Source organism: Hyposmocoma kahamanoa, unplaced genomic scaffold (assembly GCF_003589595.1).
Source record: "Hyposmocoma kahamanoa isolate Upper Pololo Valley unplaced genomic scaffold, ASM358959v1 100021, whole genome shotgun sequence".
Classification (NCBI taxonomy): domain Eukaryota; kingdom Metazoa; phylum Arthropoda; class Insecta; order Lepidoptera; family Cosmopterigidae; genus Hyposmocoma; species Hyposmocoma kahamanoa.
In genome coordinates, this window is record NW_020653200.1 from 17,414,177 (window position 1) to 17,440,949 (window position 26,773).

Below are 26,773 nucleotides of genomic sequence, written 5' to 3' on the forward strand. Positions count from 1 at the left end.
TTTAAATATCTCTTTTTATTTTGTTCTGGCGGTATGTCTGTTTTTCGTCGACTAAGTAACTTTTGTTGTTTGGACACGACTTAATTTAGCCTCATCAATTCAATTGAACTTCAAATGATATCGTTTGTGTAATCGTTTGGTAGTTTTAGGCATACTTTCTTCGAATAAGACACAATTTCCGGGATCTAAATTACATTCAGAAAGACATATGTATAACTTCAACATGCAAATTAGTCCAATTCGATGGTACAGAAATGAGTATAAGTTGATTGCTTAATATAAAAATGAAAAAGGATTACTGTAGTTTTCTCGCAGCGTCGATTATGTACGAAATTGTTCAAGGGTAAACTATCTAAACACAATTTATTACTGGTAAGAGTCGATCGTCTATGTATCTACTATGACATAGGTTAGCAATAGTTTCCAGTGCTTTGTTTACATTATCTACTGATTAGATTGTGATCTCTATTCCTAAGCACGTTTCAAAGATTATCGGAGAATTTAGATATCAGTTTGATTTGTAGAAGAGATCAAATCAATAAATACTGCTTACTACTGCTGAAACTTATTTGTTACGTGGTTTATCATTATTATGATAATAGTAGCCCGCGATGACCATCTGTGGTACACCGAGCAGATGTAGAAACGCCCTTTTAATTTACGTATATTAGTTTACACAAGAATTAAATGTCTTTCAATTCTCATTACTATTGTTCAAATTTATAACAAATATGTACAGATATCCCCACGAAAACTTCCAAAACAAAGCATATCACGCAAACATTTTTTGGTCTTCGTTTGAGCGAAAGTAGCAAAATTAATACACTTTACAACATCTATTGTCACGCCCAATCTCTAACTCCGGCAAATGGTTGCCAGAGTCCTCCGAGGAGACGAGTGAGGTTACGTTTTGGTTTCACGACATCAATCACAACAAAAATATTCCGTTCTACCCTTTGTCTCTGATAATGGTTACCAAAGACCTTTGAAAAAATGAGGGAAGTAACGGGTTTCGAATTCACAACATCAACTAACTACAATGTCCCGCCCAATCTCTACCTCCAGCAAATGGTTGCTAGAGACCTCCGTAGAGACGAGAGAGGTAACGGATTTTGGTTTTACAACATCAAACACAACATCAATTGTCACGTTCCACCTCTGTCTCTGTCAAATAGTTGCCAAAGACCTCAAAAGAGACGAGCGAGGTAACGGTTTTTGATTCCACAATATCAAATAGCAATATGAACTTAATAATTTTTTAAATACATTTAGTTTCCATTTTAAATATGCCTTATAATAAACTATTGATTTTGCTAAGTCCCATTATACGTATATTTTGCGATAACAACATTTCACAAAATATACGTCGTCACATCAAAATCACTCAAACGATGAATATATTTGAAATAAATTTATTTTGAGGGACTGAAAAATTTTACATGAAACACATTGACTTACAATTATATGGACGTCGGGTCCGCGCTAAAAAGTGTCCGAACTTATAGGGCGTTAAAATCGTATACAGAGCGTCATTCACGCTTTAGCCTTCGTTTGTTCGACTGACAGCGAAGCAAGCAAAATTAGACAGTACTGCGATGACATTACAATTTAAATTCAACGTTTTAGCTTTTTCATATTCCTTTACATGTCACTACGTTTAAATAGGTTGACTTGGGACATTCTTTTCGTGGTTTTGTATTAGACCCGTCGTCCATTTATTTGTAAGTCAATGATGAAACACCATAGATTTAGTGTGAAACACTCACTTAACCTGGGCTGTCATGGATTAAACAAGTCTACAATGGTTTCATATTGACAGTTAGTTTTACATTTTCGATATTCTGTATCTGAATGATATTATTCAGTTATTTATTTGAAAAATTTTTTGATTGAAGATCTACGTATTATAATTTATGAAACATCGTCGCCGCACGGTAAGCAATTTCATACTGTTGTATACAACTTCCAATTTGTTATTACCTGGTTTACTGCCTCAAGAACTGATTAAAATTTATATACAATTACTCCGTTATTCGATAACATCCTATATAGGTCAAACGAATGCAGTTTGAAATATTAAAAAATCGAGAAGGAGTAGTAGGTGCACAATTAAATGCCCAGTAGACCCTCTGGCGCGATTCAAATCTTTACAAATAAATTTATATAATTAACTTTACTGTACTATTAAATATATGTCCAATATGTATCATATTTAAAAACATATAGTTGGTAAATTAAAACGAAATTTTAATAGGTAACAACATACAAATACTATGGCAAAAATTTATTAATAAATTACATTTAGTGAAATGTACCGCTAGCTCTTGGTCACTCGACAGAATGGTATATCGGCAACCTTGATTTTGGCGGTCGTCGCTGTGCCGCTGGTGCTCTACCATATGACAGATCGGCTGTGTCATAGGACTTGAAAAGCGGTTTGTAGTTGAGAAAGCGTTATATGTAAAGTTACAGCTAAAAAAATAAAAAATGGAAATGTCACGTAGCTTGCATAAGTTTGAATTTTTTTCGGAATAGAACACTATTAATAAGAAATAACTACTTGAGACATTAAAACGGGAAACAACAAAAAACTATTATCTAGATATGAAGCCAAATTACAGTACGTACTTGTATTTTACTGAAGTCGACTTTTATTACATATGAACAATCCGGTGAAATGAGTGTATTACGATGCCTATATCTTATAATGCAGTGTGAATATTTGCATTCAAAGGCAAATGCACACAGTATCGCGAGGAGATCTGTACATGTGGAATGGTGATACACTTTCGGAATTTTGATTTGTCGATACATTCAAAAGATATGACATGATACTTGTGATGAAATTTAGTACAAAGAATTCATATTGTGCTAAAGTTTACAAGTTACATAAAGCAGTCAATCAGAGCGAAGTTTTAAGTGATTATACAGACGTATTTATCTCAATGCATGTAATAATGCATTTGAAGTTGCATACTCGCTCATATACCGAATTAATATTTAAAAGCTTTCTATTCATTTTTAATAAATTTAAGTGCCTACAATTCAACTTGCAAAGAATGAAAACCGCCAGTGGTAAACAATAACTCGTTGTTTTTGAATACTACCTATTGTTTCGCGTTCCACGCAGAGAATTCTAACAGCACTTTCAATACAGCATTTTACCCTTTTGCGAAATTGGAATTCGATCTTCCGAGAATCGCTAAAGTCGATAGAGTGCTTAACAATTGAACTTAGTACACTTATTGAGTTTTTTAAAGGCCCTGCGAATTTTTGGCGAAATTGACTGAAAATATTTTTTAAATTTTGAAAATGTTTGGCGGAAATAATATAGTTTCAAAATATTTAATTTGTTATCTCTGCTGGCTGATTTAATTACGGATTCGGTAAATGCACTAAAATTTAACAATATGCACCGACGCGTTAATAATGCCACGGGCACCCTTACTTCATGCTCCTGTAAGGAGAACCAAGGTTTGGTTCGGTCTCAGTTTACGAAATAAACATAATAGTTATACACATCTTGATTCAAATATGAGCAAAACTCGTACCATGTGTCAAAAGCGCCTTTATCACATAACAAACATAAAATTTTTTGTGAAATTTTTAATTCTCCTAAAAGTTTTCGACTAATTTCTACATTAATTAAAAGTTGCAGTAGTTTCTGTAGTCATGTCTAATATCATAAAAAACTGTTCTCGAAAAGTTTGCATATACCTTATGTTGATGTAAATAAATTATTTGTACATTACCTGTTCAAGTAGTCGTAACTTCCTCCGTTGTGAGTGCTCCTCCAGCCGGTCGACATACTCCCGCAGTTCCTCGATCTCCTCTTTCACTTGCTGCACCGTGTCCAGCTCTTGCTTGATCGCCACCATGTCGCGTTTCACCTGAAACATTCACGCAAGTCACTCTCCGCTATCTTGTAGCAGTTGGCTCCGAAACCGGATCAAACTGAGATGTTATTAATGTGTTCTAATCGCACTGCACGTGTGAGTACATGTGTCGAGAATATTTAAACTGCTGACCCAACACATGATCTGCTCATCTTCTTTTATGTGTATAAGGTTAGATAATATTGGTCTGGTATATTCATTTATCCTATTTGTTAATACTATTGTAGGGATTATTGCCTTGTATTACTTTTTAATTAGTCTCGGATTTGACGCAGTGCCGTTGCTGTTTTGCTTAGTTTTTTATGGGATAATATTATTTGATCTTGAAAGAAACAATTGATCTATTGTAAATGTGCACTTTTTTAAATAAACGATATTTTTTTTATGTTTGTCATATATGTTAATTGTTCCATCTATATTAGTTGATTTAAAAATAAATTATAAATGATTCATTCATGATTCAAGGTAACACTATCATTATGTTTAATCATATTAAATTAATACTTGGTATTCAAAAATAATATTTGTTCCTCGATTCCTGTTTTAGGTCTTTTCTTTTAACGATTGACTTTTATAACCAGTATATCTTTTGATATTGATCTCCTAATAAATCTTGGTTACTTGCTTGTGCTCTCCATTCAGGTGGTTAGGTAAGGTTAGGTTTGTGACGGTGTGACCTCCTTACACCGTCATCTCACCTCTTTGTATAGCTTCTCTCCTCTTGTATCTTATCTTTTTTTTTTATTTTACTTGTATTTAAATTTTAAATTTGAATTGTTCCATGTTCCTTCACTTTCTCATTTTGTTTTCGTACCACGGTCACTCCCAGCTCAACCGCCACAACAGTCAGAACTGTTAATAAGCTAATCATGTGTAATAATTTATAAGTCTACACCCTTCATGTATCTATTTCTGTAATTCAGTTTCTCGGCCCATTTAGGGGTAAGTGCCTTAATAATAAAGTGTAGGGAGTGTTTTATACTGTTATACCTGTTTTTTTACATTTACGTTTATATTGTTACAGCCTTTCTTAAAACTTTACTTCTTTAATAAATTTTGTGGACCGGAAGTTTCCCATTTCATTGCCGTGAACCTGTTCACGGCTAGTTAGGGTTACAACCCTTTCAGGTTAGTATATGAAAAAGCCGAGCGAGAGAAGCGAGCGTGTTGCGGTAGCCAATTTGCTTTCGTTTCTATTAAAATTAAATTATATTATAATTAACATAATATTAGTATACAAATATAATAAATATATATTTAGTTTTAAAAGTAAGTATCTACATTTTATTTTTAATGCACATTTGTGTTAGTTTTAAGGCTCAACATATATATTTTTTGCGTAGCTCAGACCGGATTAAAATATCGACCGATGAATGTCTCAGAGAACAAGGATCAATTATTAAATTCAAAAAGATGACCTTTTAGATTTTTTGTCTGCTGCTTTTAAAAACTTAAAAAGATAATTTATATACATACCTTTTTTACAACATTTTTTATTAACAGTAGGTTACTGATATTTCGTATATATACTTCAGTGTAAATAATTGATTGTTGGTCAAGCAATAACATTAGCTATTTCATCAATCAATGCACTTCGTGCTCTAGAGAACGATATGAATATCATTCCGTACGAACACAAGTTCGATTGATTCTCTCTAACTGATACAATCGGAGTGTCAATTGTTACTTGTTCTGGCCACACAATTTCAATACTAACGTATCTAAACCCGTGTCTACTGACGAGTATTATTCCGGGTTAAAGCGTCAAATGTGTCCTGTTTGCATATGAAAGGCCTGCATCGCGCAATACCAGTTGAACTAACACAGAAACTAAATGAGGATTAATTCGTCGGGCGGTTGAGGTTCACCTAAACAATTTATTTCTTTGTCAGTTTTGCTTAGGAGGCCTGCTTTATTAATCAAGCCAGTGAATAGCAATAGCAATACATGTTAATAAATGCATTGCCTCGGTGGCCGAACGGTTGCCATGCTAGTCTGCCACGCAGAGGTCCCGGGATCGATCGATATTTGTATGACCTACATTTATGTCTCTCGTAAGTTTGGAATTATTTGTGGTTGTTAATGAGTACGTTTATGGCACCCACGATTCAGGGGTTTCCCTAGGGCGGGGTTGCGAGTGTGTGCGTAATTATTATTAATTATCGCTTTTACTTTCAGAGTGTGTATTAAGAATTATATTTTAAATTACTCAACATGTCGTTTAATTTGACAAACAATAAAAGCTTATTTTACTTTTAGGAATTAATGCATTTGTACCACGTGGACCGAGTCAACATCGCTGCATGTCTACCTATACAATGTTACACAACATATAAAATAAATAGCATATAAACATATGTATATATATTTTAAATACGTTTTCTTATATTATTACTAACTTAAACTTAATATAATATAAAATAATAATGAATAAATAATAAAATAACTTGTTATAAATTTGTTTATATTATAATTTATAATATAAGTAATGCAAATTCTGTGAATCATGAAATGAATTAATTGTACATTAATATTTTACTTCCATTGTTTTAAATATTTTTTTGTGAAAGAAAATTCACAAATATATTATAGTTATTATGATTACAGACAACATAGCACACAAATTCCCTGCGTCGACGTTTTTGGCATATCCAATATATTTGCAATACCACAGCAGGGTCAATAACACTACAACGGCATGATTTGAAAATAAGATTATACGCGTGTCTAAATAAAGAAACATTTAATTTAGATTACGCATTTACTTTATACTACTATATGTACCATACAAATAAATCATTTGCGGCAGTCAGTCATGTTCGGTAAACGCTCATCACAAGGAAAAAGTTATCACGTTCGTATAGAATGATCAATTTTATTTATTTAGGACAACCAAATAGACATATATTGAATACATTGAATGCACATGCAATTGATCAGATGGAGAACATATCGTACATATTTTTGGCTTTTACTCATGTGGTAAAAGTCAGGTATAGTGATGTATTGTTCATTAAGTCTTGTCACCTCGATAAGCTACATTTTGTTGGACTCTGGATGCGCCGTGACAATTGAGATGATAGCGAATGTAAATATAAGGGCTGACCTCTGAGACTTCACTCTGGCATGACTCTACGCTCTTGGTGAGCTCCTGGAGCTGCGTCCGAATCTCGCAGAGGGCGACTGTGGTCTCCAGCTGGCGGTCTCCGCGCTGCAGGTCATCCAGCTTCGCTGACAGATTCATGCTCATCACGCTCACCTGTCTCTGAAGGCTGGTGGACATTTGCAATCTTCATTATAGTCGATCGGGACAATTGTAACTATGAACCTCTGTGTTCAAAATCACAGATAAATTATCACGTTTTCCACACTTTTGTAGCGGTTAGGGAACAAAATTATTCAATATACAATAACCGCTAAGGAGAATAGTTATTAAAACTTGATTAGTTACCTTCGTAATTTTGAATAAACACAATTGTCCTACAGTTACAATTGCACCACGTCGCTTATGTAGCATTTTGAACAAAGCTCGAGAACATGTTAGACAACAATAGGACTAGCACAACAGGGCGCGACTAGCGCGAGAGCGACATAAAGCGCGAGATACTATTATTCTAGCATAGAGATCTCGCACTTTATGTCGCTCTTGCGCAAGTCGCGCCTTATCGTGCTAGCCCTACAGGACTGCAAAATAAACCGACTTAACAAATGTGGGCCTATATAGAACCTTGATATTTTCCGCAATATTCTCAGTAAATTAGATTATTAGAAGAACTAATACGACTAAGTTGTCAACTGAAAATGATTCTAAATATCAATTTCAACATTATTCTTAAAATATCCGACGGCCAATGCATAAAGGACAATGAATTATTAGAATATATCTGGAAATCATAATTGTAGATTTGATGTAAGCTGCTTATTAAAAATCGTTACAAATTAAATATATATTTTATATCATTGTATTTCGAATAAAATTTTCTCTTAACATCATATAATATAAATTACAAAAGTTGAAATAAAATATGGAATATGAGTTTACAATGTCAAGTCCATTCTTGGTTTTATATTGCATTTTATTATTGTTTTCTAAAATGTTCTTGGCCCAAGCTAAACAACATTTGGTGGAGAATCAATGTGAATTAACGAAAAAATACCAAATTTTTCAATCGTCTTAGAGAAGTAACGTTTTCGGCAGTGAGTGTGAGTTCAATGGACTGAAGTAGAAAAAAAACATTGTAGACATTTTAGCCGACAGTTGTTTGTGCTTAATTATCAAATCTGATTACGATTGTATGAAAAAACGATTTTTATACCGGGCACAATTGTTTCATTTTATAGTTTGGTATGCTCAAAAGATCTAATTTAGCATAGATAGTATCCATCCATATTCGAATCGTCAAGACGCTCGAGATTCAGACTAATTCCCCACCAAGTGAAAGCAGTAACGGACTTATTAGCAGAGTGGTATTAGATAGTATAGAAAACCAAACACATTGATGTAGTTAAATCCCGCAGAGGCATATATTTACACCCGGCAAGTTAGTTGTTTAATTAACTATGCACTTGCTTCCACGCGATCTAATATTATTGTGTTACTTTGAGGTTCGGTCAATGTGTGTTCCTTCTGCTTTTAAGATCATTGCGGCTTACCAGTAACACTTTTCTTTGAATGCAGAGCCGGTCTGTACACAGTACTTGTTGTTCGATTTAATACGTTTTTAGTACAAATTCTTATTTCTCTATTATTCAGGGACTTTCTCAATTATTCAGGGATATAATAACACGATTTTAGTTCAAACGATCTTTGTGAAAAGTGTGTAATTTGCATGTACTTCCCGTGGCATAGACCGCTTCTGTTTTCTTGTATTATAGTATGTAGATATTCTACATATTCTTCAAGCGATTAAGGGCTGAAGAGAATGCGAAGCAAGTTTTAGAAAGACAAAAGCAATGATTGCTAGCGACATGATAGAGCCTGCATTACCCGAATGACTTACAGTTTGGCGGGCCGGCTAGAAAGAAGTGAAAATAACATAACTTTAGATAAAAGTAGAATCGGGCTGCATAAACTCCAAGGAGTCGAAGTCCTGTGGAAGTATTCGGAGGCTTCAATGGAGTATATCCAGCGCGTTTCCACTTTGATTCAATGTTGTTTTCGAAGATCAGATTGGTTTCAAAGTTGTAATAAGGTATTAATTTAGTTGCAGGCATGGCTCCCTAAAGGCAATGTACCTTTTAGGGTGATGGTTACGATGGTACAATGATTGTGATAATGGGTTCTCTTTGCGAGCAATGACATTCTAAAACTGTTACATTAACCCATTGACTTACAAATAAACATTAACCTATAATTTTCATTTTGACTATTAAAAGTTTGTGTTTGAACATTGTCTCTGGTCAAAAGATTCTACTGTGAATTCTTCTTTTAAGTTCTAGAATTTCATTCACTCAGGGTATATTTCTACTTCACAGTACATTTGCCACATGAGTCAGTTTTCAAGTTCATAAATGTATACTTACATAGGAAAACTATTTTCAAAAAGACAAAATATTTTCGAGTATGTATACTATACAAGTGATGGTGTGTAATAGTAGTATTTTCGAGAATATCTTATATGTTAAAATATTAAGAAAATTTGTAATTAATGAAAAGAAAGAATTTAAACTATTAAAAAGCTCGTAAAATTAGGTGTTTTATGCAATGAATAATTTGCTAACACGCTATAGATTCACAAGAAATTTATACAGTTACTAATTGACTACTGAGTACCACAGACCTACAAACAATTCAAATTTCCAATGTAAGCCAATAAGGCGAAGACACTTAATCGAACTCTGAATGCATGCAAAAGCTAGTCAGACCTCTCACATCCAGAATGATGGTAGATGAATTAATCCTATTACTAAATTGCTCACTGCATATCTGACCAGTTTGAGGTAAATTGAATTCAACTGTTACATCAAATAGCAGTGAAAGGCGGTTTGTGCAGCTGAAACAATATGTTGATGTCGGGTGTGATTTCATAGGAAAACAAATGGAAAAAGTAAAATTTATCGTTTATTTCTTTGTTCGGATCATGGTAGGGTAATAGGCGATATATTATTTACATCGCACGGTTTTCTTTCATACGTTTTGGAGCAATTACCTAACAAATGCAAAAAATATGGGTTTAGTTATTGATGTTCTGGTGGAGAATAAGTAATATGCATATTCACTACGTAATCAATAGTGAAATTCTAAAAGTTCAAATAACGAATAACTAAATTCTAAATAAGCATTTAAGATCTATTGTCATCGTTATTAACGTTCGCATGTAACCACTGTTGTACCGCGAGTGATAAATGCTTAGGCTCTTTTCATGAAAATTAATAACAGAAATAATATAAACATTGAGAACAAAAATGAGTTGGCTAGTCCAGATAATTGTTTCCCTACAAAGTTACAAATTCATTTACGAACAATATAAATGCTTCTACATTAAGTTACTTGTTGATATTAAAAAGGTTTAAAACTGTCGTGAAACAAAAACTTTATACAAAATGTTGTAACAACGAAAAGATTTTGATACGTGACAAAAACCTATGAGAGTGATCATTTCATCTACGAGTACGTCTGATATTCTAAAATAAATATTGTAAATGATAAATGTGAAGATATGTCTATTGACAAACGGCAATCCATAGAGTACCTACTTTCTGCCTTCTGTCTTAGAAATAATTTTTAATTAATAAATATGAAGTTTAGTGTAATTTGCTTAGCGTAGCGTATTTCATAAATAAAGATGCTTTGAATTATAATTTAAATAGTTCTCGGGATAGTGGGATGCTATCCTCGGGGTTAATTTTCTTACTCTATGTACATATTCTGTAGAATGAATTTGAATTTACTAATTTGATACGTTATATGTCTGGCATACGTCTTGCATACATTTGATGAACATAATATTATGTACGTAATTATTAACCATTCTCCTGAATATAATGAAGCTGAAAATCAGCAATCGTTACGTTTGTATATTTAGCGTACTTAGAAACATATTGTAAGACGTGAGTTTACTCACATCGCATATATTAAATCCGATTCCACATAATAATATACTGATAGTAAGGAATAATATTTTGCAGACTCTATGTTATTATGAATCCTTCTCGATTATGAACTTCGTTTTTTTAAGCAAATGGAGGGAGATTTAAAAGTGCATTTATTATATTTTACTTGCTTTAGAACTGTTCTTAGTTGTTTATATGTACTTTTATTAACACATTCGCGCGAGTATCGTGCTTTGATCGATTGACGAGCTGTGGCAGATATTTTTCTCATACATTTATGCAAACGTTTTCAAACGTTTCGTCTACAGACTATTAAATGAATGTCGCAAATAATGATACTGACGTCAATAAACGTTGTCGTCTATAAACCGCCCGCCGACCATGCGCGTGTATGCCAGCGATCATTGATGGATATGTGTGAGTAATGCTTACTTATCCAGTGAAATTTCGATACTGCGTGTTGCTAGAGATTGAATATTTTCTTATGTTCTAGAGCAATGGCTTCACTATTAAGATTTTGTATAGCCAAATAGCGTTGTTTTCGATGAAATAAAAGAAATTAAAAGACGTGATAATATAGTAGTTTGTGGCGGCATAGTACGTAGCTTGCGCGAAAGTGTTAAGTTGCCTTTTGTATTTGTGGGTATATAGATATGTATACGCATGTATAATTTCAGTGCCAATTATTGTGTTTTTAACTAGGTATCTGTCGTCATGAATTCGTCGGTATTATTGTGCTACACCGAACATTTTTCTCCACGTCGCTTGTCACGTCAAACATGTGAGCATTTTCAAATTATGAGTTTCGGCGGTTTCTATATACATTCTTGTATGTGAAATATTCAGAACCCAAGTATATTAATTACTTGCTCATCATGCTCCACTAATTATGGTAAACTGTAATCAATAACAATTGACGTGATCAACTAACGCGTCAGGCCAATATAGTCATTTATATAATATCGTGATTTAAACTACACTATCAGTGGCCGTGTTTACTAGTTATTTATTTACGGACACTTTGATTGATTCTCATTTGTCGAGATACATCACGTTTTCCGAAGCGACAGCTTACTGGTGGCCTTCGTCAAGCACGGAATAGAAACGTTTGATAGTGTCAACAAAATACAATTAAAGTTCAAAAGCAAAATTTATAATTAATTTTTTCAGTGAATCTACGACTTATGACGGGAAATTACACAAATTACATACCTACTGGGTACACCGAAGGCACTACTCAGAATACAACTAGACCCTATTCAACAAAAGTCAGCTCTTTAATTAGATTTTATTGGAAATGGAACTCTTCACCACTCATGTGATACGCATTGCGTTGAACCGCTAACTCATTTCGATGAGTTAGCGGTTCAACGTATATTATAAAATATTTATAATATACGTTGATACGTTGAGATACGCCAGGTAGTTATAAAATATTTGAGATCTGAATAAGTACAGATAAAACTTTATATGAATTTTGCGCCATGAACTACCCACTAGACGTGTCATAGCACATAGTAATTAGCTCGTCGACACGACATATGGACACTTTTAGTTCATTTCCAATGTAATATTCCGCGTAATACAATAGTCCGCATTTTACTTAATAAAATGCCTCGGACTGAGTTCTAATTATACTATAAATACTACGCAAGCATTTAACGACACATTATGATATGATTATCATGTGGAGGAACTGAACGATTAACGTAACAATATTAATGAATGACTCGATTTATGTAATGTACATCGCAACTGTACTTGATTGGTCAAATCTTAAAATTCTGATTGTGGTTTCAATAAGACAACCTTAATATATTACTGAAAATGCTCTAGCGTACTGTATTAATCCTTAACTAAATGCACAACTACAATTGTAAACACTTGACAGTCACACACATGCAATAGCCTCCTCTTTTTCATCCCACTAGAGATATGTGAAAAGTGTCGACTTCAAGGTGCCAGTGGAAGCAATTCGACATGTTGTGTCGAACGAGTAAGTGGCCATTGATGCTAATTGTGCGAAATCGCCGGCGCCCGGCTGCATCTTATATCTGCAATACAAGATATTTGGATGCCAAGCCAAAGGTGAAAATGTAGAAAGACACATCGACACACAGACTCGTCAATGATGCAACAAAGCCAGAATACAGGCGGAAAGCTAATCGACAGTCGCTAGGGTGTCGCACGTACCTAAGTAAAAGCTCCCTGAGTGTCGCTTCGTCCTCTTCCGTCGTCGCATATCGTGTCAGCTTGCCGCCGCCCTCCCTGGCCACATGCTCAGGTACCACTGCGTCAAAACTCGGTTTTACATTCATGGTGGTCGACCGCGCGACCGATAACCTGCCTGGCCGCGGTCGTCGCTAGCCGCTTAACTGCCGCGAGTGTCCGCCTCCCTCAACCGCTCGAACCGCGTGTGTCATCGCGGCATTTATAAATAATTTATAATTTTAAAAAAAGCGGGACAGTAACGCTTGATTGAGCGGAAGCGTTACTGTAGAGGGTGTGATTGCTTGTGTGCGGGACAACTACTGCGTATTGTCATTTGGGTATTTTTACATTGCGTGGCAATTCTCTCATTTGTTTTTATGTGAGTAGCCGAGCCCAACGTGGCATGAATCGAATCGAAATATCTCCCGTATTGCCAATTAGCTTCAATGGCCACGACACGCGGTTCCTAACAATTTGGAGATGTTAGCGATCACCGCTAAAAGGGCTGGTAAGATCAAATAAACAAGTTGGTAACTTCCCTAAAGCACACTCAACGAATACAAGAAATAGTTATTATATTCAATAACGGGATTTATTATATATTCAATACTGTAATGTACAGAGATAGATATTTATAGTTCTGTAACATCAAATACATAAATACAAATGAAGTATATCGTACATTTCAATATCAAGGACAAAGATTGGGTATCAGATATACAACACTCAAACAAAATTTGTAATCTACGAATTTGGCGGTAGTAAATAAATAATAATTAGAACTAGAACCACAGACATATATCTAAACAGACATCGCAACTACTGCAATGTGTATGAAAACCAAGCTCCACATTTTTTGTACTACCGATGACGTCACAAGCGCTATTTAGTTATGGAAAACCTCTTCGACACTAAAGCGATTGACTAAATCGAAGATGCGGACGCAGCATGTATTTAGAATAATGGTTTTATAAGAAACCGTGAAATATTTATATAGTAAAATAATACCAGAGTAAGACAGTTAAGTCCTTTATTAATACGTGTTTTGAAAAAGAAAGTTGCTCCGGAAAACAAAACAAAAACCAATCCTACAGAATATTTTTACAACTGAACTATCTCAAGAATTATCATCTCTTTGTTATCAGAATCGAGAACTGTGTTGCATAAAGTGAACATCACTAATCGTAAAATTTGACCAAAATATGACGAAGCGGCCGTACCACAAAACTGAATGCATTATACGAAAGTATTGCTCGTTCGATATTCATGGCGTACAGAAGGACCACCAGTGTACCGCACCAAGTAAAAGCCGCCTTTACTACGAATCACGCAGTATACACTCCATTGCATATTTGTTTTCTCGAAATACATTCAAAATGAAAATAATTGATTTTAAAATAAATTATGTATATTCTGATTACAAAATGACATAACTGTGGAAGGAAACGTCCCTGTTTAATTATCTTCTCGCAAATGTGGTATTTTTGTAGTTGCTAATGACACAATTTTAGGCATTTTTCGCGTTTTCGACTGATGTCATGATTTTCGTAGCTAACTACGAAAACGGCCGGGCGCGTTCTGAGCGTAGCAGCGGCAACTAAGCGTTTGTAGCTTAAATTTGGCACGCAAAGTAGGTACACTTGCGGCGTCTATTTAGATATATGTCTGTGACTAGATCCAAGCCCGTTTAAATTTAAAACAATTTGTATAGCACTTTACTTGATACTAAATATGGAAAACCATGTAACAGACTGATTTATCTATATTTCTACGCAATTTTCCGACAATATTAACACCAAAGTTGAACACAATATTTACAAAAGCAACCTAGTCCAGACTAATTCGAGTTAAAAAGTGCGGTAACCGACATTTTCAGATAAAAATATCTATAGTTTTTTAATTAACGACTAAAAAATTCTTCCACATAGTTAATAACTGAAACAGTCACTAATATAATATACGGTGTTGAAATCTTTAACAGTTTTGTGAAGATTCTGCTCTTCAATAACTGCGACCATAATATGTAACATTTGCAAATTCAATAAAAGACTCATTCAAACTTCCATACAAACTAAACAGCAAATGTGAGTTTAATTGAAAATTTCAAGTTTATTATAAAATTCTGACAAAGATCTCTTAAATATTGCTTTTTGGTAACGTTTCCTTTAGGTATATCTATTTCTTTCAATTTCTTAGAATATTTGCCGGTGATGAATACAATGTGGCTGCGTATTCAAAATAGCAAACGTTATTACTACAAGTTGTAGTGAACCGTTCTAGGTTCCACGTTATAGAATTTGCACCATTTTTAACTGTCAGTCGTTCATTCCTTAGAAGCCAACGTGGGTAGGTAGCTGCCTGGAGCAATACAGAGCTTCTTTAGTAAAGACTGGCAAAGTAGTTCGTCTCTCGCCTCGAATATGTAGTGGAATTTTAAATATTTTATTTATTTTGTCTTCTATTGATAGCATGAAAATAAGTACTTAATGCCATCAAATGTTGTTACCATCGATGAGCTCTAACATAATTTGATGTGTGTGAAATAAAAACATTGATGGTTTGTTCTCAGTGATGGTTTATGCGTAGACAATGTAGTTACCTGAAATTTGATCAATGGGTGAATAGAGGGGAGGCTCGTCCACGCCTCCCTGCTGGTGCTCGAGCAGACGATGGCAAGACTGTCTCATGAGCGCTCCCACTGAGGACAATATTTTACGTCAACTCTTCAATAAAACAACGAAATTTTACATATATTGTATATCAATGGTGAAGAGCTGCACAACACACCCACAGGGTTGCTTTAAGATTGGGTTAATTGTGGCATAATATAATACACCAAAGTACATCAACAACATTTTAACTTTTATCAAACGAAACGTCTGCCTGCTTTTCAAATATGTATGAATACCGGGTGTAATCGTTAAGTGTGCCCAGGTGATTATTCCGTATATAGGTATAAGAGATATCAAAAACCTTATGTGCTGTCGATTGTACTTTCAGCACAGCAGGCTATACACCTTTGTTCAAATATCATCGCCAGTGCAATGGAACAAGATCCGTCAATGTATAGCTTGATATGCTGATGTCTGTAAGTTACCTAAAGTAAAACGACATCAAGAACTTTAAAAACAAAACTACAGATATCCAAAATGTTAATCTCTCCCATACATTTAATATGACATTCGTAGAGCCTGTGGTTTCTCTACTTCGAAAAACTGCTTTGAATACAAAATTTTATACTTTTTTAAAATAAACATTACTTTGTTTTTATTTAATTAAATGATAGTTTTATTAGTTTATTTAAAGTAGTTTCATTATCTATAAACTTATTGTTACCTCTTAAAATAGGAACACTAAAACTGCGAATGTCATATGGAGATGGGAAAATAGGAGCGATTAAAATAAAAATGTTGTATATTTCTAGTTTTATTCTTAAAAAGTTATTAATGTCAATTTACTCATTAGGTAACGTACTTTCGATATCAGTTTAAAGGTTTTTGATGTCTCGCCTGGACATACTTAACGATTACACTCTGTATAACGTATGGGCCAAACGCACTTGGGTTTAAGTTCTAATTCAATACTTGCCGTGGTAAAATACAGTCCAGTGAGCAATTGTCTCTCACTGCAGAGAAAACACGATCAACTTTCGTATAGCTTTAAATTTGCTTATTCATAAGATATGTTTATACTCAATTTCATTTTTATTTGATTGCGACTGATATGATGTAAGTAATTAGCGTTGTACTGGTGCAATTGAAAAGGGAAGATTGCTTTATTGCTATAAGACAACAAACTAATAGTGCGAGTGTGATATTCTACAGTAATTAGTAGTCTAAAACGTATTGCTTTTTATTAAAAACAATAATGGCAGTAAATAAACAAGTTTTTTATTGAAAATTATAATAAAAATAAATAAATGTGGGAAATAATTGTTCCAGTGATAGTTTGTGATTTACGGTGTTTTCGTTAATAATATCATTAGTGGCGATATCGTTGATTTAATGGCTCTTTCCAAAATATCCAGACTTTGCCACAGATTTGTGTACACACATCAAGCGGTAAATATTCGTACATATTGAGAATCGCTGAAAGGTAAAACAGTATTTATACTGCTTAATAATATAATCTTCCTTTAGAAAGATTTATAAAACAGTTTGTTAAAAGTGGCTTCATCGCAATGGACGTAGTGTTCATAAAAAACTTCAAAAAGGAGGCTTCACTGCAATAAAAATGGCATCCAAAGGATAATGAAAAAAGGTGCTTTAAAGCAATGAACGGAGCATGTAAAAAATCGAATGATAGCTTCACAGGAACTCGAAAATTTAGCGTTCATTCGATTTTCATTATTTTACAAAAAATAACGTTTTAATATTAAAATATGATAATATATTAATATTATTATTTTTAATTTTTTGTCACCTGTGCCTGTGTTTGGTATTGTGGGATATAATAAATATTATAGCAATATTAAAGCTACATCAGATAAAAAAATATTATAATTTTTTCAATCGACACAAATTTCTACGATATACAAAACAGCCACTATTAATTTACTAATACAACGGAGTAAATAGTGTAGTACTTCAGTGTACAAAGCAATAAAATTGATAAATGATTGTATAATGATAATACACAAAATATAAAAGTAGTTTTTATAAAAATATGTGTCTTGGAATAATAGTTACGTAATTTTTTTCCGCCAGAGGGCACCGTGAAGCAAGCAATCCGGATTACATTCTATTTGCTTAAAATTATTAAAATTGATTATCTTCGACAATCGGTTAAAAACAATATTGTGTACGTAAATATTATGTACGTTTGTAAACCTTTTTATATAGTAAATAACTCAAAATAATATATCAAAGTGTTAAGACTGTATCACTTTAAAAAGACTTAAAATCAGTGTAATTTTGTGACAAAATCATTATAACAGCTAATATTAAATGAAATAGTATATATTTGCAAAGGTTAATTAAGTGAATCATTGTTTATTTTAACGATTTAAAAAAATATTTACCCGTCACATAAGTACTAAACGTTTAAAATGGTAAATTGGACCCTGTTTAAACGTGATAAATAAAATCTAAACTTAGGGCGCTTCATACACACGGTTAAATTCACCACTTCAAGCAGCGTCGTTGCCGTTGTAAGTGTTTTCTTTCGAAATACAGTATGGTCTTAGGTGTTATTAGGATTTCTTTTATTAAAACATTTAAGAAAGCTAAAGTACCACAATTCTCTTGTTCCTTAGTATATTGGATAAAGAACATATAGCTGATATCAAACACCGTTGCGTAAACAAGTCTGCAGTTTGCGGGCATGTCATGGGTAAACCTTTAACCAAGTTTGACAAACCCCAGGTCCAAAAGAAGTCCGTTATCTACCCAGGATGCTGCGAGAGACCATTGGCCAAATTAAAAAACATCCTAATTTCAACAGGGAAGATGGTTTCTCCGTACCACCAGTTTGGGATCCAGTATTTCCTCTGATGAAAAATCCCAAACAGACATAAGACTACGGTACTAATTAATATGTTTCAATTTATTCTAATTTCTATTATTAATTAAAAACTAATTGAACTCAATAAAAATTCATTCAATAAAATAATTTGTAAAACGTAATGTAGCGTAAATTGGAATATTTTCTTTGTAAAATTAAAACTGAGGTATTTAATTAATAACTTTTGTAACTATAGTGAAAACATAGGGTGGTTTGCATTAATATTAGACATCTGGTTGACGACTATACCATCTCAGTCAACCGTGACCATGAGACCTGTAAAGGGCGCGAAACGTCGGTTTGTTTGAAAAAACAAATATACGCGATTTAAATCCGGAAAAATAGTTTCATTTCCTAAATAAGGAATCTGTTTTTTGTTTATTTTTTTGACGTAGATTTGCAAAAAAAATCACCTTAAAAATAAATAATAAACTGGACTTATTGACTGGAAGTATAATTAGATTTTCGAGTACAGTTTTGATTAAGAAAAATCTGTATAAAATGTAAACGTTGTGCACAAAATGTAATAGTACATTATGATATAAGTGCGGTAAGTTGAAAATTATCGGGCTAGCAATATCGCCTCGGCTGTAATTTTCAAAGCGCACGTATGTCATACGACGTTTTATAACATATTTGCGAGGAAATAAATAAGACTCTGACTTTCTTAAACGAATAAATCTTTAATTACTTGTTAAAGCAGTTATAGTTTGAACAATTTTTAAAAGTGATTGTTACGTTGCCAGTTGGCATTTTTAATGTTGTCAAGTTATTATTATTACTTACAATCTCCCCAGTCTCTCTCTCACTCTCTTGAGTGAAAGTAGGAGAAACGAGACCACAGAGTTCTGCAGTCGGTGGCGGCGGCGGAGGCGGTTGCGGCTGCGGCGACGATGGTGGAATGTACGCGTGTGTGCTCTTAGATGGTTGAAAGTCAACACTTGACTCCAAATTTATGTACCTTGTAATGCGAGAGCTAATTTCTTCTTTATTTTTTATCGAGTCTTCTATTTATCCTTCGGCTACATTGCTTGACCGCCATCCTCCGTGGCGTTTTAGTGTCAATAAGTCCGCACCTGAATCGGCGAGCAATGTAGCCGAGGACCTTCTAAAACTGTGCCCTGTGTATTCATGTGCTTGAGGCAAATTTAAGAAAGTGGCAATTTCTTTCGGCATTGTTCCCAATTTATTAATGCCAATGGGTTGGTTAGTGCATTTTCAATTTTGGTAATTTTGAAAAAATCTGTTGGAATTAGCTCTTGTCGAACGAAGCGCTTCGTATTTCTTCACTACGTCGTAAAAAGGCCCCTGTATTGTGAACGACCTTGGAATTTTATTTTTTGTGTTTTTGACCTGGACAAGGAGAACCCGCCCATGGTTCTCGACATCATTAGTTGTTATGTTTGCCAACTCTTGACGTCTACATGGACCATTTATACCGAATATTAATACAACCTGAAAAGAGATAAAAAGAACGTATAAACACCTATATTGTAAAGAAATACGAAAGTGAAAGAAATTAATAACAATAATTTAGTTTTAACTGACCTTTGTTGCCAAATATCCGGAGCTTCTTTTAGGAACTTCTTGATATTGTCATCCGAAAATTCTTGTGACTTTTTACTTACATGGCCATCTGAGCGTCTTTTTAAAAATGCTATCAAGTTGGAGTATGACTTGATATCAATGCCATGGTTTGTTTTCATAGTGCTTTTTAGCATTGAATAGTAGCACCACAATGAGCTTGACTTATATTTTTGAGAAAGTTCCATGAAATGAAAGGCTAAAAACACATTTTCTGAAAATGAATTTGCATCTTTGCTTGTTCCATATGATGAAATTTTGATACGCTTGTAAGTATCTATCGGTCGATTTTTCAGGTAAGAGGCTTAGAGTAGCCTTTTTTGCTGCGTTTAAGAAGAGTTTTTTGTGGCGGTGTCAAATTAATAAATTCATCACTACTTGACGACATTTTCAAATAAAAACAATACAGCGAAAAGAAAAAGCGCGCGAAATAATTTTTACTTGTTCACAAATTAGCCATGCGCGCGCATCAACTTTTTTTTTTAGGTAAAGGTATAAAAATAGCCAGTATTACTAATAAAGTAAATTAATATTTTTGTGTTTTTGTTACAGATAAATGGTTGTAACTTATTGTCAAAATTAATTAAATGAAAGAATTAAATGTTTATTTACTATATTTTATCTCCCAAAGTTAATTTTATTCATAATTCACTTTTCTAACATAAAAACTCTTTGCAAAGATTTAAATAAGTATCGTTCATTTTTAGACGGAGCATCTTAAAAAACCGTGCATGTTACTTTATTTAAAAAAAAAACTCGTGCGTTTTACATTACAATAACGCACAAGTGCGTAATGAAATACATTACGATATTGAAATTGGTGTGATTTCAGCCACTTTACGAGCAAATATGTTATAAAAGAAATATACATGATATGTTTATGCTTCGTAGTCTGTAAGGGTCAATATCATATTGATTGTACTATAGGCCAATGGTACTAACGCGTCCAAGCTATTTTGTTTAATGAGCGCGGAAAGTAAAGCAAATTGGAAATGCAACTCGTGCTTTTTGCACGGTCAAAAGGAAGATGACCATTTTCATACACCACCGCCTAAGCCCGATATACCCCCTTCTCCTTTTAAGTCTCCTCAGTCCTCAACACCGCAAAACTTCGTAACCGTCAGAGAGAAAGTACATGTTAATATACCAATTGAGAATACGTTTAGCATCTTATCAAGTGATGAATCATGGGGGAATCGCAGGAACAGAAAAATGATTATTGCATATTACAACGAAGTTGCCCAGAATTGTACAATAACAACACATATGAAATGAAAGATATTATACTTAAATTGCAGTCAGACTTAGCATCTGCTGAACAGGAAATAGAGAACCTACTGTCAGAAAATTTTAATCAAAAATAAAACATATTCTAAACAAGAGAATCAAATTAAGCACATGAAAAAGATATGTACATCTACCGTAAAAAATCATTCATCGGCGCGAAAGAAACGTAAAAGCCTGCGTACTACTAAGTTAAATTACTCCTAAGACATCGAGCAACAGACAATGGAGGAAATAAGTAATAATGAAATTGTTAATCATAATTATGAAAATGATAAACCAAACACAATAAACAATGAAGAAAGACCGGTCGAGCAACAAAAGAATAGGGTGATAATATTGGCGGGTGAGCAAGGCACTGGAACTCAACATATTATTATACTGCAAAAGCTATTGGGAACTAAATACAATGTTTTCTGTTTCTGCAAACCTGGAATCAACGTTGTAATCGTGATTTCGTCTTGTAAATCGGAAATAAATACGTTAACAAATGAAGATTATGTAATTGTAATTGGTTTCAAGAACGATACAAGCCCATTTGATGTGAAGTATTTGTTCACGTCATGGCTCAATTCAATTAAAAATAGAAATGCACCCCCTTATGAGACCCCTTATAACAAACATTTGAATGAAACAAAACTGAATCAGGAACTAAGATGTATTTGTAGTAATTTTGAAAATTCTTTGTCGTTTTTATTGATATGAATTTTGCCAGATATGTGCCTAAACGTAAATATTATGCTACTTATTTATGTCGCAAAGTATTTAGAGAAATATTTAGAATATCAAATCATAGAAGGTATAAGCAACACATGCTCGCAAAATCTGAACTGTTACAGTTAATGACGTCTGCACTCAAACCGACAGTACTATCTTTGTTAATTCGGAGCCACAAGTGGAATATGAAAAAACATCCCAGAAACAGTACAAACAGAGTAGTAACATTGTTAATGATCAGTTTTTTCGTGTATAAATCTATTAAAATCTTACATCAGAACATAGATGGCTTAATTAATAAAGCTGATTTATTGATGGTTTGTTTGGATGACATAGGTAAACGTATAGACATTATGCTGTACAGAACATAACATGCTACCTGATGATATCTGTTTATTAAGAATACCAAGTTTTATTATTGTTGCGTCCTACACACGTAACAGATAGTGGTTCAGAAATTTGAAGTTATCACAAATATTATAAAGTTAAATATATCTAATGTTTTTGAATTCTGCGCGATAGAATTGATTGACCATAAAATAGTAATTCTGTGTGTATACAGAGTACCGAAATGTAAAGATGTTACAAGAAATCTTCAGTCATTTTTGAACCATTTTGATGATGTTCTAAACCTACTACCTACTACCAAACATACCTCGTTGATCCAGCTGATCGAGAGCTATAATCTTAAATTATCAGTTAAAGAGCCCACAATATCCAGAAGTAGAACATGTTTAGATAATGTAATCATAATATACGCCGTGGAAAAACTGAACTTTGTGAATTAGCTTTTTGGACCATAAAGCACAACTCATAACATACCCAGTTAAGCAAACCTGCACATATAATTATTGGTTCTGCATGAAACGAAACTATTGTCAAGAGTATCTTGAAAAATTTTTAAAATATGTAATTCAGCTACCTTTTGTAGAAGATTACGATACTCAGGACGGACAAGAGGCTTTCTCTAGGTTCTGTGATTTGTTCAAATTACTTTATGATGTATATTTTCCAATAGTCAAAGAGAAATTTAAGACAGAAGTGCGGCCAAAATGGCTCTCTAGGGGTATTAAAAAATGTAGTTAGCGTTAACGATAGATTAACAAAAAGTTGCTCTGACAAACAAATATTTAAATTATATTCTAAAAAATTCAGCCATATAATTAATTTAATTAATCATTTAATTAAAATAATAATTAACTCAAAAGTAGCAAAACAATCATTACATCGACGAACAAATCAGAGGCAACATGGGATATCATAAATAATAACAAGCAAATAAATCCAAAGGTAACTGTATGTAAAATCATTGTAAACGGTATGTGCGTCACAGATCCAAGACGCATAGCTCTAAAATTTAATGATAATTTCATTGACCAGATAAAGGCACTTAAACCTTATAGAACAGTGTTTAAAAACACTTACAATTTTAATTCCCCCAAATCTTTTTTTATGAAACCCACTGATCACTTTGAAATATGTCAAATCATTAGAAATCTAAAAAAATACTTCTAGTACTGGTGAAGATGAAATATTCACAAAAGTGTTAAAGTATGTATGTGATATTATTTACCCTCCCTTAAACTATGTTATAAATCAATGCATTAAGCGAGGAATATTTCCAAGAGAGTTAAAAACAACAATAATAAAACCTTTCTACAAAAAAGGCGATAAGGACCAATTAGGGAATTATAGGCCAGTTGCTTTAATTCCAGTACTGTCCAAGATTTTCGAAAGAGTAATATTTAATAACCTATATTCATATCTAAACAAAATAATATAGTGATAGACCAACAGAAAGGCTTCCGTAAGAATAATTCTATAAATTTGGCTATCTACGAATTTCTTGATAAAGTATATTCTAGTATGGCCAGAGGTCAGCCCGTTTCATCATTGTACATGAGTCTAACTAAGGCATTTGATTATGTAAATTATAACATGCTTTTGCACAAATTGTGGGTATACGTTGTAAGAGGCAATGCCCAGCCACTAATAAAAACCTACTTTAAAAATAGACTTCAGTCAACACACATTAATAAAGTATGTCCCGTATCGAAAATTGAGAAGTGTTATGCATCATCACAGAGAATAGTGAGTCACCGCGTACCTCAAGGTAGCGTATTGGGACCATTGAGATTCTTAATATACATAAATGACATTCCTAAATCGATTAACGACCCTATGATATTATTTGAGGATGATTGTACGGTAATTTATGACAATGGAACAAATATAAATACACGTTTGAACTTGGCTGAAATATAAAGATCTAGTTATAAATCTTGACAAAACTAAAGTTATGAACTTTAAACAAAGATACAATAAACCTATGCAAACTAGAGTGGTCTACGAAAGCAAGGAGGTCGGTGAAACAATGACTTTAAAGTTCTTAGGTTTATATATAGATTTAATCTAAAATGGCAAACACACCTAGAATATGTATGTGGTAAGATACTAAAGTTTTCTTATGCATTGTTTAGGCTATCGAAAATAGAAAATTTAAACGCTTTAGTGACCGCCTACAATGGTTATGTAGCAGCCAACCAGGGAAGAAAGAAAATAATGGAAATGGCATTAAGCAACATTTGTATCAAAACCGGTGCGCCACACGCACACATTTGAAAACGTAATCTTACATTAGTACTAAGATAACATAATTTTGATTGGTTATAAATTTAGGAAATGAAACTATTTTTCCGGATTTAAATCGCGTATATTCGTTTTTTCAATTATATTATGGTTATAAATTATCAAACGAAAATAGACAATAATAAAAAAAATTTGGTAAAAAAAATTGAAACTTATTTGGATCTAATAAGGTTTTATTATTACTAGGCACATAAAAGCTAAGAATCCTATGGACATAAACGAAAAAGATTCTCCCTGAAATATGATATATTTGTTCAATATTTACCTCTTTCTGAACTGACTGAAGATGACTACGCCTATAGCGTCGTCGAGCTTGTGAAGAAAATGAAGATACTTAAATAAGTACAAATGATTCAACAAAATGAAACAAATGATTCTCTTCTTTCAAGAGAATCATTTGTTTCATGAAAACTTGACGAAACGTAACTGGCAATGCTTCAGAAATGTTTTCACATTTAGAACTCAGAGTCGCATTCACAAATTATAGACTGTGAATGCAACTCTTGAGTTTCATGTCATATATTACCTGATTAACCAAATAATCTATTTCTTAATGAATTTTTCGGTTGTTATTCATATGTATATAATTTAATGTGATGTCACGAAATGCCTATAGCAAATGGTGCTACATTTAGTAGATACCCCTTTTAGGTAGCTTTTGATGACTGTTGCTTCAGCCCATTTCTCCTTTAAAAAGTATCCGGCGGGAAACTAAAAAATCAATACAAAAACTGCAAATGTAAATAATGTAAAAGTAATGTGCCTGTGATAACAAAGTGAAGTGAACTAGTGAAAACTAAGAACTCAAGCGAACGAAAGTGACGTATAATAACCAAGTAGGGAGATAAGAATCATGTAGATAAGGGAAAGAAAATCTCCACTCTTATAAAGTCTTCATTTGATACTCCACGAACTTACGTGCATTGTAAAATTATCGACGCTGTGCCTCTTCTATCTATATTTCCTTTTTTTAAATTGAAAATTAAAAAATCTTTTGCGAGTGTTGGGACCAAACATTTCAGTAATCAAAATTGTTAGCTTTTAAATACCTGTGTAAAAATTTATGTTTATCCATTGGTACCCACCGCTATAATAATAAAAATGTTGAACTAAACCAAAACCGGGTGTCTAAATACAGAGTTTCTACATATCGATAATTTGATTACAACACGCGGACCCATTACCAAGTGTAATATGACACTAGTGCAAGCAATTCATTGAGCGTCATTCGAATTGTTCTTTTGACGGCGGCGATGGCTAGCAACTAATGTATATTGTTACTAAGTTGCAAGAAAATAGTTTTGTTTCGAAATTATAATATTGTATTGTGCAAAATATTAGAAAATACAGAGTTTTAGTACTTACCGATGAAATGAAATTACACCCGGAGTATTTTTTAAGCTTTGGCTTCTTACGCGACATGATATAATGGCACAATTCGGCATATTTCTATTTTTTCCACAAAATAATCAAGTGTCACATTTGAACGACGACTGACGCGCTGTTGACACTCATATACATGACAGTCTGGTGATAAGCCAGGTAACGCGGACCCCGCCCATTAACCAGTCTATTAGTATTTATGTGGTCTGTGCAACCAACCTTAGATATGGAATAATTTTTTGGGGAAATGCACCGCATATTGAACGCATGTTTAAAGCTCAAAAGAGATGTATTCGGGCTATACAGGGTGATTGGTAACTCGATACATTCCTTTTAAGGGGTGAAAGTAAACCTAATTTGAAGCAAATTAAGTCAAGTTATACCCTGTCCGAAAATTAGTAGTTTCGAAGATATTGAAGATTTAAATTTTTCTTCTTCAATACAAAGAAGTAATTTAAGTAATTTGTACACATCGTTCCATATAATTTTTTTAC

The 26,773-nt window shown here is 33.4% G+C and overlaps 1 protein-coding gene across 1 annotated transcript in view; it reads right to left on the reverse strand.

Moving 5' to 3' along the window:
• The window catches only part of LOC113235825 (glucose transporter type 1), a gene marked incomplete at its 3' end in the record, with an annotated part of 131,549 nt that overhangs the window by 10,971 nt on the left and 93,805 nt on the right, over positions 1-26,773 (reverse strand). The window contains exons 3-7 of the mRNA XM_026471772.1: positions 15,760-15,858; positions 13,143-13,239; positions 8,897-8,911; positions 7,003-7,168; positions 3,753-3,890 (exon numbers count right to left, since the gene is read on the reverse strand). Coding sequence (XP_026327557.1) covers positions 3,753-3,890; positions 7,003-7,168; positions 8,897-8,911; positions 13,143-13,239; positions 15,760-15,847 — 504 coding nt within the window. The remainder of the gene's footprint in view (positions 1-3,752; positions 3,891-7,002; positions 7,169-8,896; positions 8,912-13,142; positions 13,240-15,759; positions 15,859-26,773) is intronic.